Source organism: Chiloscyllium punctatum, chromosome 1 (assembly GCF_047496795.1).
Source record: "Chiloscyllium punctatum isolate Juve2018m chromosome 1, sChiPun1.3, whole genome shotgun sequence".
In the NCBI taxonomy this organism is placed as follows: domain Eukaryota; kingdom Metazoa; phylum Chordata; class Chondrichthyes; order Orectolobiformes; family Hemiscylliidae; genus Chiloscyllium; species Chiloscyllium punctatum.
This window is the reverse complement of record NC_092739.1, coordinates 69,318,380-69,332,417: the sequence shown is the minus strand read 5'-3', so window position 1 is coordinate 69,332,417 and position 14,038 is coordinate 69,318,380. Positions and strand designations below refer to the sequence as shown.

At 38.9% G+C, this 14,038-nt stretch overlaps 1 protein-coding gene across 15 annotated transcripts in view; it reads right to left on the bottom strand.

Moving 5' to 3' along the window:
* LOC140476045 (LIM and calponin homology domains-containing protein 1-like) overlaps nt 1-14,038 on the bottom strand; it is a 363,907-nt gene that overhangs the window by 35,201 nt on the left and 314,668 nt on the right. For 11 of the 15 annotated variants that reach the window (XM_072568059.1, XM_072568013.1, XM_072567993.1 and 8 more), the window contains 2 exons: nt 8,162-8,275; nt 3,072-3,164 (listed from right to left, as the gene is read on the bottom strand). In XM_072568059.1, coding sequence (XP_072424160.1) covers nt 3,072-3,164; nt 8,162-8,275 — 207 coding nt within the window. The remainder of the gene's footprint in view (nt 1-3,071; nt 3,165-8,161; nt 8,276-14,038) is intronic. The other 4 variants (XM_072568040.1, XM_072568050.1, XM_072568069.1 and 1 more) reach the window with 1 other exon arrangement.

The following is a 14,038-nucleotide window of genomic DNA, read 5'->3' as shown; positions in this document are numbered from 1 at the left end:
AGTCACGGTTGTGTACAAGTTCAGACAAGTGCTCTGAAGCTTCTTTGCAATTCTTTTTGTTCATGGGATATAGGTATCACCAGCTTGACCAACACTTATTGCCCATCACTAATTACCCAGAAGGCAGTAAAGGGTCTGAAGTCACATGTAAGCCGGATCAGCTAAATATGACAGGGTGAACCGGATGGTTTTTTATCGCAAATGACTGTGATTATACGGTCACTATTGGGCTCACTCCTTTTTCCAGATTTTCATTGAATTAAAATTTCTCTGTTGACCATGGTGCAATTAGTTGGAGAACCAGATATTGCAGTGTTTGTGTTCATCAGTAGATGTCACTATCACATTTAATAAAAGGATAACATTATTTACCCTGGACAAAATATTTGTCCAGTGATGATGATGATAACAATGATAAAATTACCCATGCTTCCTGCCACGGTTCCACCAAAACAAACAGCAATTCTGGAAGATGCAGAATTGCAGAATACTGTGGAAACAAATAATACCTCTATACTTTTCCAGAGATCCCCTCAGACTTCACCCAATGGAAAATCAATGCACTGACAAAAACTCTCACTCTTATGTTGTGGATCACAATAGAAATTGTTTGAAAGAGTTACACCTTGTTGAATAAAATGTAACTGGGGTTTTAATGATGCCTCAACTGTCTAATGACTTCTAAACATCCTCATGACCATGAAAAACTAATGTTAAATTTGTAGGATGTCAAATTTCTCCATTATGATAAAACTATTTTTACAACATTTATTAAAATAATATTTTGTTGAAGTTTATTTCTATTGCTAACTTAGTTTCTATTTAAATCTAGACCAGTGACATCTACTCCCTGTGAATGAATTTTAAAAAATCATAATCTGAACATTTAAATTGAAAGTAAAGAATCAAAAGCTTTTAACTTCCTGGTCTGCTTTCGGTGAGAGTGGCCTAATGTGATTGGCTGTTTTCCATGTATACTGGCATCACTGATGTCAGATTTTGCTTTTGTCAGGAAAAAGAGAAACCTGCCATTGCTTCATTGCTGACTTCAAAATCTGGGGTATTATTAGTGCACAAACAGCTCTTTATTTTTAACTCCAGGGACAAAAGTAGATGATAATGTTACTAGACTAGTAATCCTGAGATACTGATGAATAGACTACAGACATGACTTCACATCCCACCCAGGTAGCTGTGGAAATTTTACTCAATACATTAATACATTTGGAATAAATTGATAATGATCATGAAATTACTGTATTGTTGTAAAAACCTTTCAGGGGAGGAAATTTGCTAAAAACATTGGTGGTCTGGCCTACATGTGAGGCCAGACCAACAGCAATGTGGTTGATTCTTACCTGCCCTGTGAAATGGCCTAACAAGCCTCTTAGTTGTAGCCAGCTCACCAACATTTGTTGAAGTGCAATTAAGGAGGTGCAAAAATATAAAGTGCTGGCCTCAGTGATAATCACATTGACAGCATGGGTTAAAAAATATCAGTCTTAGACTGCTGAAAGTAATGGGAGTCTTTTTCTTTCCTTTGCATGATAATGATTTGTGCTGGTGAAAGGTTCACGCACATAATCTACTTTCCAGTACATCTGTTGAGTATCCATTTCTCACAAATCAGATTAATAATAAGTGTCAGTCGACTATTTGACTGTGAGGTATGTTACAGTGAAACATAATCAACCCCTCATTTTAGAGATGATCATAAATGGGTCATATGTTTTTTAAAAAATTGTTTATGTTATGGCATCTTTATGAGCTCAGACTCCTACTGAGATGCTCAGTAAACAATGAAGACAAGATAAGCTGTCTGCCCCTTTCTCTGTTATTGTCAGTAAAAGTAAATATCTTAGTTCTGTCTAATCTTCAGCTGTGCCTGACCCATTTCTTGCACTTTTGCACTTACCCCTTCTCTTCCCTCCCGTACCATCGATAGGGTCCCCCTGGTCCTTACGTTCCAGCCAAAGAATCATTAACTGTCATTTCTGCCACCTCCAACGGTATACAATCAGACACATATTGCCCTCCCTTTCCTTGTCAGCCTTCAGCAACAACCAGTCCCTTCGGGCACCCTGGTTCACTCCTCTTTATTCCCAGCACCTCTCCATGGCACCTTCCTATTCAATCACAGAAGGTGCAACATTTACCCATTTACTTCTGCCCTCCTCACTATCGAAGGCCCCAGATACACCTTCCAGGTGAAGCAGCACTTTATCTGCACTTCACTCAATGTAGTCTATTGTATTCGCTACTCACACTGTGGTCTCCTCTACACTGGCAGACAAAATGTAGACTGGGTGACCACTTTGCAGAACACCAACATTCTCTCTGCAGAACTGACCCTAAGCTTCCACTGCTTCTGCTGCTTCAACACACCACTGTAATTCCCTGGCTAAAATCTCTGTCTTGGGCTTACTGCTGTGCCCCAGCAAGCTAGAGTAACAAAACCTGATTTTCCATTTGGGAACTCTGCAGCCTTCTGGATTCAATACCAAGGTCAAAACCTTCTTCCATATGGGTCTCTGCCCCATTCCCACTCACTAGACTTTCACCACAGCCAATTTGCTTTCACCCACTAGTGGTCCCCACTGGTGGCTTTTCTTTCTCTCGGGCTCACCATTAGCCATTCCCTTGTCTGCCAACAACTTTCCTTGCTCCACGGGCTTTATTGCCACTTCTTGTTGATTCGTCTTACCCCCATCCCCGCCACTATCACCCCAGTCTTCTACATTTAGACAAATCTTTTCCTAGCCACAATCACTTCTCAAGGGTGACTGGACCTGAAACGTAAACTCTGCTTTCTCTCCGCAGATGCTGTCAGACCTGCTGGGTTCCTCTGGCTATTTCTGTTTCTGTATCCTATTCTTGTTATCCAATCCAATGGAAGGATAAAAACTTGGACTTTCCTGCTCATGCTATACCAAATAATATTTGTATACAGTGGAGTTAATCACATTGTCAGTGGATTATATAAAGAGACTGATATTTTAGTGAATGCTAAGTGAATTCAAAATTGCCGTTGAGCATTAGAACTCAAAACAATGCAGTGATTCCTTGCTTACCTCTTCATGGTATCTACGTTCCTCTTCCTCAACCTCTCTTTGTGCTTTCTCCCATTCCTGGCGAAGTTTTTCTTGCTCCTTTCTGTACCTTTCCTGTTATAGAGTAAAACACTGATGTCACCTTTTATTGCCAATCAATGAGTTAAACTTGAAGGAACAGATCAGTTATTGAGCTTTCCTTGCAGAGACTCATGCTTTTGTCTCTTTTGGTGAAACGGTCATTAAACTAGTTATTAAATGATCTCTTTGTTGCTTGTAATGAAGTGAATGGAAATTTTACAAGTTCATTACTATTCCTGTAATTGCATTCAGCACTTCAGAGCAAGTACACTCAAGCAAGACAACCAAATATATTAAAAGGTTACTAACTAGTGAGAATTCTAATCACATCCAATATTACTGCCACCACCAATTTTAAAATACATAATATATTAAGATATACTTACAGTACAGGTACAGTCCATCCTAAAATAAGTTGAGTACCCAGAAAATATTTAAATATAATATTCACACAACTCTGCAATTGCATATTTAGGACATATTACAGTGAACATTAGAAATGCTACATAAAATTATTCCTACGGCCTTTCATCTTAGTGCATTTGTTTATCCTCTCACTTAGCCCTGATTATAAAACACAATTGAAATTTGGAACAACAGGAAGTAAGGATAACCAATGTCATTGAACCACAACATGCGCATAGATCTTAGTACAAACATTTGATAGCCCATTGCTCTATTATAGCATCAAGAGGCCACAAACCAAGGTTATTGAGTATCAAAGTTTAAGTCCCACATGATCAGCACATGCATGACTGTTAGCAATCAGCCTACCTCTTAAAGTAATTCCATGCACTAAATTGTGACATAATTATGTTTACATCGAGCCTAGAGTAGGAGGACATGTGGTTAAGATCTCATGGTTGAGAAGTAAATTCAATTTAGGGGGAACTCATGTTTTAGGACATGTACTGTCAATCCTATACTGGGCTTACTGTGTCAAATGTACAATCAATTCATCATGAACATTATGAACAAGACCAGATGGGTCACATTTATTTGACTTCTCCATCTAGGATAATAATATGGTTAGTTGGCTTCACAATGTAGTGGCATAGTGCTATTTTCACTGCAATTGCTGGAGACAGTGGATTGCTTCACAAATTGACTGTGATGTATTTAATCTTATCTACTAATTAACATGTTCTGACTCCATGAGCAGTTGGATTTAAATACATTTACAACTATAAATCTTTAGGGAAACTTGGCTGTAAGATTGGTTGCTCTGGTCCTCTGAAGCCTTTTTAAACACTTTCATTGGGTGGAAGTTCCTGGTTCCTAGCTAGGCTAGCATTTATCGCTCATTCCTATTTAAGTGGTACTTGTAAGACTATGACACTTTTGCAGAAAGACAAACTAGTGTCATTTAATAATTAAAGCGCTTCTAAAGTAAACCAGATAGAATTTACAAAAATGCCTCATTTGTGTCAGCAGCACTCATAGTCAATGAAGGCAGTGGCTTGATGTTATAGTGCACTCAAAGGAGGGATGGAGAGTTAGCACCTTTTACGAAGTTTGTGGGTGATGAATCAATAATTCTTTCATTCAACTTCTCAACTGTCCTAAAGTATTTCATTTATACCAATTGCCCTCCATCCCTGAGTCAAACAGGCATTCTACAAATAGGATCTAAACCATTGAGTATTCTAGAGAACTTCTATTTATCCTCACAAATGGAGGAGTTACAGAATAATATGGATGAATATGAACGCTGGCCAACTTCTCCTTCCCCAGCATGATGAGTATCATTACACATACATTAGACATGGAGTTCCCGGAGTTCACTGACGGGAGTTTCTTGTTTCATTAGCCTTTTTATCATTCTCCCTTTAAAGTCCTAAAATCCATCAGGTAAATTGTCACTAGAAAATGCTTTAAAAATATTGCAGACATTGGGATTACAGACAATTATTATTCCATATTTAAGAGTGACATGGTGTATCTTCTCCAGAACTAATACCTCTACAGATTCTGACCATGCCATTGTAGTTGAAGCTTATATATTCAGATAGACAATTGTCCGACATTTCTTTCTACTCTCAGGACAAGGTCAACAGTTATTACTCTAGGAAGCTGGTGCCAAGACTTCATTATGAACCGTTGATAGTTTTTCTGTATTTTGATTTTACACAACTGTGTGACTTGCCTGAACAAATCAGACTGCAGATAAGAGTCAACAGGGTGAAGAATCAAATGATTTAAACAAGTGTGATAAGTGATCAGTTCACATTTGTAATATTGGTAAAAGTTTAATTCAAACAACCTAGGTGAAAGTTAGGAAAGCAGAGGATTTAACTATTCTAATTTAGTTTCAATTTTCACCATCCTTAGCCAAGAACTCACACTAATGCAATGATGATTGGGTTTTTCAGCAGAGCATCACATGTTATTGTTAATCAGATCACCATCCCTATTGAAAATCAGGAGCATTTATTTAGTTCTCATTAAGGGATGCAAGTCAATTGCTTTCTTTAGTTGATTAAAATAGCTTCACAGTACTTCCCTCTCACTGTCAACTATGTCTAGTAACTTTTACGTCTGACTGCGCTGAGTTTACAATGTGCAGCAGAACAAATGCAGATATTTATATGGATAGGAGACTGTGAATATCATGGGAAATATGCTCCAACACTGGCTCCACAGATTAGCTTGTTTAACTACTTGCAGTGACAGGCATCTCACACACTAAGCATCACTTTAAAGAAATATTAAGCAAAGATGGTGATTACATGATTAACAAACACAGATATATTTTATGTAACAAAAAAAACTGAGATCATGCAGAAAGTCACAATTACAGCCGCCACAATTTGCTTCATCTCACACAATACTAAGTAATACTGAAGCAGTGTTGTCAGCGTTTTCCATTTTTTGAAAACTAGTCATTCACCATCTTATGTATTTACAAATGCAAGTTACTACAGTAGTTAGTAAATTACTGTTGCAGTGAAGCCTTGTATTTATGGATAGTACAACTCTGTACTATTAGCAATGAGTGGAATCTTCCCAGGCTCTGAACAACATGGGCTATGGTGAAAAAAGATGGGAAAATTGGGTGAGATGTCAAGTGAGGAGTTTCTTAACATCGAGTGCAAAAAAGTCTCAGTTTCAATCACGTGTTGAACAGTAAGATGCAATTCTCACTGGTGAGCAGTGAGAGGTTTATTTGCACAGATTAACACTCATTAATAGCAGCACCATCACTAAATTACTTAGGCCTCATTAATATGCAGTTTCCTTTTCTACCACCTGCCAGATAGAAGTGAGATGTCCTGAATTCCTGACCTAAACATCAGAGGTTACTTGGCAATTCCAGCTAGCCACTTGCTCGTCTGGCTCTCCACCTTAGAAACTGGGCACCAGCAGCTCAGGGTACACTCTACTACAGATATGGATGTGCACACCCTACATCCACAGTAGGTTGCAGCCAATACATACAAACCTCAATGGGTCACCATGGCACATCGCTGATACTCAATGCTCACAGCTTCCGTGCTTTGCCTTTTTGAGCTTTGGCCCCTCATTTGGAGCTTGAAGGCTCACAGGACTAATGCCCTGCCTTAGCAAAGACATAAAGTCAGGAGTTTTGTCGTGAATCTCAGCAGTCACTGGACATGCTGCTCTGTAGCACTGTGCTATGTCAATCTCATAGCTTCAGCCAGCAGTTCACATGGCAAACATACTCCATGTGCATCAACCTATGGACAGGTCTCAACATTGAAGTGAAGTAGTCCTCAATCAAGATTTTGGGGCAGGTGGGGTGGTGGTTAGTTGCAGTCAGTCAGGGAGACACTGAGGGATAGCATCATCTGTTCACACTTCAGGAGTTTGAGAATGATCAGTCGTTTGCTAGGGGCAGTCAGGGTCAGGGTAGCAGGCCACTTCGACAGTGCCAGTGCCAACAGTGAGGGAATTCAGAGAACATTTTTTAGGATGGATCAGGGGTCTGGTCAATAATCAATCATGACTGTCTGCTCAAGGCACTTGTGGGATCAGCCACACTAAGTCTGGGGATAACTGGAATGAAAGTGAAGGGGGTTATCAGGGGATACTGCTGTGTTTAGAAAATGGGGGAATCCATGCTCGGGATTGGAGGCAGTAACTTGTGATGGAGAAGGCGACAGATGGAGAGGGGAGGAAATGTGACACAGAAGGTGGGACTGGGGCACATGAGAAGACATGGGATTCTGTGGGATAGATAGGGGGTGGGAATTACAGGCTTTCGCAACCACATGATTGTGGGTGTACATGAGAGCTGTAAATGGGTGCTGAGTAAACTGTAGGGATGGAGCTCAGGGGGTAAGGATAAGATTGCAGATGTAATTCCTGGCAGAGTGTCAGAACATTAGGCACTGATGGGCCATCCAGGGAGGGGTAGATAGAAAGGAACAGGGAGGTTTGTATTGAGAGGATGGGGGGCCTGCATGATGGCAGCAACCACATCAAGAGGAGGTGGAGTCAGGGTTTTTCTTCTGTTCCACTAATAGTGAGTGGGACAATAGGCCTTGGAAGAACAGGGTGCTATAGGAGCCGAGTGCATGATTAATGAGGCAAATTTGGGACAATAATGCAAGAAAACCCACTAGGCCTCATGGAGAGTTAATGCAAGTGTTACTTTACCTCAGGGGAATCATGAGTAAAAGCTTTTAAATTTGCCCTGGAGCAGATGGGCTGGATTTAATAAGTTAATGATTACAATTTCAATAAAACTTACACCCGAATCAAATTTCAGAAATATATTTATTACATGCCAGTAATTTGCTCCCTACTGTAGCAATTCTATCAGTCATTTTCATATCAATTTTTCTGTGGTTCTGATCTGCCTAGTAGAACAATGATATACTGCATCTCTTTCATTACCACCTTCTAGTTAGCTAATCAGAACTACATTTATGGAAAAAAACATTGAGGAAGGATTAGTGTTAAGAGCCATGAGGAAGGTGCACCATATCTACCCAACCTATGAGAAAAGCAGCAGCAAAACAATAGCACTTTGTAGCAGAGGGTCAATACAAGTCGTGTTAATGTACCTGGAGCAAGCGTTCCTGCTCTTTCTGCCATCTTTCCTGACGCTTGCGTTCTTCTTCTGGATCCCAATACCAGCGGTCAATACGCTTAGGGAGATTTAAAGGAGCAACTGGGATCTAACAATCCACATCAAGAGAAAGTTGTGTGACAGATTTCATGATTTGAGAAATGTTATTTAAGGCGATGCTTCCAGTAAGCAAGAGAAATAATGATAGTTACTGACGAAAGCAGATAAAAGATTAAAGCCAGGAATGGGCCAACCAAATTGTCGTCAAAGAGCTTACAAGAGCAGATTGTTAAATATGAAGAGTATTTTCAGACATTTTTCATCATGAAACATTTTAACCAAGGTATTTATGGTTATTCCTGACTGTTATGATGTAATTTATGTTCTTTGTACCATAATGCTTATACAATGGATTCAGAAAGACAAGAGTGATATGAGCACTAATAATCTTGATTCCTTTCCCCCACTTCTGAAGTGCTTACTTTCCTTTCTCCTGGGTGTAGTCAAAGGACTTGTGATATCATGTGACAAGGTCTTCGCCCCTTCAAGAAGGTATAAAATAGAAACAATGCATGATTCATTATTTCTCATACCTCTGGCTAATTAGGTATGCCCAGCTGTTCTGTACTAGTGTTCACAATTCACTCAAGTCACCACACATTCTTTGATCCCTTCTGTTTTTGTTTTTTCTATGTCTCAGATGCAGCCTCCCTTTTGGTCAAATCTGTCATCAATGTCCCTCACATGAACAGACCCACCCCCTTAACTTTTCTTCCTTGTAGCACCACTCTTCAACCTCCTATTCCTCTACAAGGTCCTTAAATGTGCCATTGGCTATAAAATCCAATCTCATCTTTCTCAGAACTTTGTGTCTGAATCTCTCCAACATGGTCTCTGCACCTAACACATTTCCGAAATCTCCCTTATCAAAATCATATTCTCCATGCCTTACTGTGAGAAATTGTCTCCTCATCCTGCTCAACCTGACTACTGTCAATGACACTTGCATCAATGTCTCAGTGCTCTTTCTCTGATGAGTAACTCCATGTCTCCTCATTCTTCCACATCACCATTATGTGCTATTATATTAATCTTGTCAACTACCATGCCCACTCATAATTCCTTTGCCAGCTTCACTGCCACTCATCCAGAATCCACTAAGGTTGGATGTCAGGAGCCATATGGAGATTGAAGAAAACATAACTTCTCACAATCTAAGTTGACGCTTATACTCATACACTGCAAAAAAAACCCTTTCATTCATGAAACACTTTCATATATTTTATATTATCTAAAGTGGTCAAGCTGTTGTAAAAATAAAATTTCTACTCACTAACAACATTGAAGATGATTAATCCTTTAATAGCTTCTAAAAACTCACAATCAAAATGTGTAATACTAACCACCATTGCTGAAATAAGTGGTTTTAAACCTTGCAAAACACAGTCAAGTATTCATCATGGGCTCAGCTGTACTGACGTTCCTTGGGAAACATCAACAATGAATGCCTTGAAACTGCAGAACAGCTAGCTAATTTATTACCCTAAGCTACACCAGATAGCCAGATAGACAGGGGACGAAACGTTTGCAAGACAAATTCCCAGCTCGGCGAACAGAACCACAACAACGAGCACCCGAGCTACAAATCTTCTCACAGACTTTGAATAGCCTGTAAATCAATGCACTCTAGCAGCAGGTGTCTATTTATTTTTAACTCTAACCAGCACTGCATCTTACTTTTTGTTTCATTTTTAAACAGCTGTTGATTTAAATAATAATGAAACTTAAACAGACCCTGTCCATCCTTTACATACTTGTAGTGATTTTAATGAGGTCAGCCAGGTGAACATAATAGAATAGAAGTTCCCTGATTGGGGCTATTAATCTAGTGCAATCAAGGAACCCTGGCTGACAGTTATAAACAGGAGTGTCAGAAGTCCTGCTCACTCTGAGGAAGCCAGATCAGTGTCAAATACTATGCATGTATAAGTAAAAGGTGAATTGGTGATGGGATACCAGCCTCTGGGGAGTTACTTCAAAACCTTTACATAATGTCCCTATATTTCTGATTCCCAGACTGTAGTTAATACTCTTACAGCAATGGAAATGGGGTCTATTGAACTCAACATTAATTTCAAGTGCTCCTGCTAAGTTCAGGATTCCTGCCTGTGCAACTTACATTCCACCCCTTTCTCTATAGGCAAAAATGGAATCTTTCAGATATGAGGTTGGGACCTCTGCTTCCAGATTCCACCAGCAATTTTTAAAAAAAGATTTAGAACCTGTGCAACACTGAAAATCTGCCCTGCAGTCTTCCCATCTATTTTAAAACAATATATTTCGGTGTCTGATGCTTGTTATCTCACCTTCTAGAAAAAAAAGATCAAGTAGGTCTAGGCAGTACATTTGGATTGGCTCAGACTTGGAGGACCAAAGGGCCTGTTCCTGGCTGTAAATTTTCTTTGCTCTTTGTTCTAAGTCCTTCCTATTGCTGATAGCAAGGTAACAGGTGTGGTTTACTGAATTGGTTCTGTGCTCTCATTTTTGAAAATGGACACTGCAATATCTGCTCACCAATCCTTTAGCATCATTCCTTTCTATTAAATTTAGATGTATGGATGCAATTTCACTTCCCATCCCTTCACATGCTATATATTCAGAAGTATCCAAATAATACATATAGGCAATATTAACACATTTAGAATTCAGACCTAACACTAAATTGAACATTTCTAATATTAATTAGCAAAATGTTCTAACTGTTTCTGTTTGAAACTAATTCCTAGCACGCAGCATGTTTAAAGTAAGCAGCTGTGCTTTAAGTGTCATTTTTGAGTACTCTGTTCAACTGGCATTTAAAATATCTTTGGTGCTCTATGTATGTCATAGAATTTGAATGTGCACAAATGTATAAGGTACTGCATCTAGCTAAGAAATATACAATGGGATAAAAATCATTGTAAGGTGGAAATGGAGCAGGATATTGAAGCATTCCAGTTTAACCTTTGCTCTGCCTGGTTTCCAGCAAGCAGAGTAAGTTACAATTTGTCCTTCAGTTACAGCTATGAAGGCTCCCTATAGATTACTTTCATTTGTGTTTCACTGGGCAACGATCATTTCCAGGTTAGCATAATAACTCACCTTAGCAAAGCCTCTGAGGGCCAATCACTGAAAAATGTAATCCAACATTAACCTTATTTCATGCTGTGCAAGTGTTTAATTCCACTGAATGCTCCTTGTTGTATTTTTTAAAAATCATATTGAATAGACACAGTGATAATGATAAAGGTATTATAACACCAATTTTAACACTACCATGTTATGAAAATTCAATTGGAGTGTCTGGCATCAATAGTTTTTGTTGTTTTACTTATAACTCAATGGGCCAAACGGCCTTTCTCTGTCCTGTACATCCCTGTTATTCCATGACTCCATGAGCTAACAGAGCTATAACAAAACATCCAAGAGTGGTTGTAGGGCTAGGTCTCAGTAACTACCAGCAGAATATCAAAATAAACCATGAGGTATTTTTCAACTGATATTAGTGACCAGTAGAAGCAATTCAGATGGAGAACTTGCACATCCATTTGTCACCAATTTAACTTTCAATTTTTTTTTGTTTAAGATTTGCATTTTGGCAGGAAGGAAAGAAAAACATGTTATTTAAATGAAGATACAGCAGCAATCTGTGATCTGGATGGATCCGGGTGTTCGGGTGTGTGAATCACAAAAAGCTAGCGTGCAGTGACAGTCAGTGATCGAAAGTGCAAAATAGTGTTTGCCTTTATTGCAAAGCGAATATAGTATAAAAGTCAGGAAGTATGACTACATCTGTGCAGAGTCTTGATGAAACCAGACTTGGAGTTTTGTTTACATTTTTGATCTCCTTACCAAAGGAATTACGTCATGTGTACTAGAAGCAATTCAGGAAAGGTTCACTCAGTTAATTCCTATACAAAGGTATTGTCTTTTGAGGAATGGCCATGCAGGTTGGTCCTGTACTCATTGAAGCTTAGAAGAACAAGTGGTGAACCTATTTAAACATGTCAGATTCTGAGGGAGCTTATTTATACAGAGCTGAGGATTTTTTTTTTCCCAGGAGGGTTTTTAGACTTTGGAATTCTCTTCCCCATTGACTAATGGAAATTGTGTCATTGTAAATGTTCAATGCTGAGAGGGACATATTATTGATTTTCAAGGGAAGCAAGGATTATGGATAGACAGGAAAGTAAAATTGAGGCCCCAGGGAGATCTGACTGGGTGCCAGAACAGTCAAGGGGCCGAGTGGCCTTTTTCTATTTCTGATGATCCTGTGGTTGATTTAAAAGTGGAAATATGGGAGGAAACACGAATGGAAATGACACGAGTTGGGTTGAATAGCCCGTTGCTGTGCTGTATATCCTACATAATGTCATGTGCAATTTTCTGTCAGTCCTCCCCACATCTCCATCAGGAAATCTTTTCCCAAAAGGTTCTAACTGCCATTTTGCCTGTGTAGAGGCTAATCTCGAAAGCTGACAAAAATGAATCCAAAAATAATTCAGCTTTCTCAAATCCAGCCTTTGTAGGCATGCGAGGCATATTGCCAATACCACATCTGCCTTAGGCCCCCATTGAAATTCTCGTTTTTAGTAATTTGGAGTCTGCTGCCCTTAGTTTCAGTCAAGAACTGTGAGATTCTCTGAAAACTGTCCAATTCCAATTACGCCGGATCACTTGTTGTTCAACATTTATTGCTTAATAGCAATGTGTGGAAATGATTATAACTGGTGCTTTTGACCATTGACAGAATGAGCCTGTGGCAGGATCTTCTAAATTAAATAAGCCAATAAGATAGAATAAGTTTAATGAGTAAATCTGGAGAACAAGTTTTATGTGAGGCATAAAATTAAAATAGCAATATTCAGACTGGTGAGAGGACTTTAGAAATAAAGCCAGGAGGGAAATTTTCACACATTTACAGCATCCAAAATTTGAAAGAGATTTTAATCTAGAGGAGATAAAGCTGCTCAATACTAAGATGGGGAAGAGAACTGTTGTTTTTTGCTGCTGAGTGGAAAAGCCCAAGATGAACTTTCCTCATCCTATGATTTTGTGATTTTTGATGCAGATAAGACTACTTTAAGCCAAATAATAAAGATCCAAGTCATATGCAGATTTTCTGATATGCAAGATACATTCTGAGTGCAAGCTCCAGAGATGACTTCTAATTGTAACTGAAATAAACCATAATTTCAAAGATAAGAAACACAGAATTAAAATTGCTTAAAAGTCCACTTATATCTTGCAAGTAAATAAAATCTGCACTCATTTAACAGAGATAATCTGCAAAATCCGAGGACACGTGAACCATGAAGAGGAGTCCTCCATTCTGGCAATAATCAAACAAATGAGGCAAAGACTTTGAAAGTGTTAATGCATTGTCCTACAGAATAATGAGGGATGATTTCCATAAAGTATCACATTATAGCAAGATCCTCATCAAAGTAGGTTTACCATGGAAATTTACTAACATAAGGCCAGAAGTTTCCCCATTGGGTGAAAAGGAGGGAAGCCAGTGGGTCCATCCCGGACCATCCAGGCACTGGTCAGTAGCTTGATAGACAGGTCTGGATCATGGTATATCAAGAACTACAAAGATGTTCAAGATGATATTGCACATTTGGTAAAATTACTATATGCTACTTCAGTGTCAAATTTTTCAAAAGATCTGGAAGACTGTCAGATTCGGCAAATGGCTTTGGAACTTTAACAACATTCCTGCTTTGTCTTTGAAAGGCATCAGTTTTCACAATGGTGTCATTAACATTGTTTGAATATTCAACAACTTGAATATAAAATTAGAAACAGCACTGTATGATGCTCAACAATC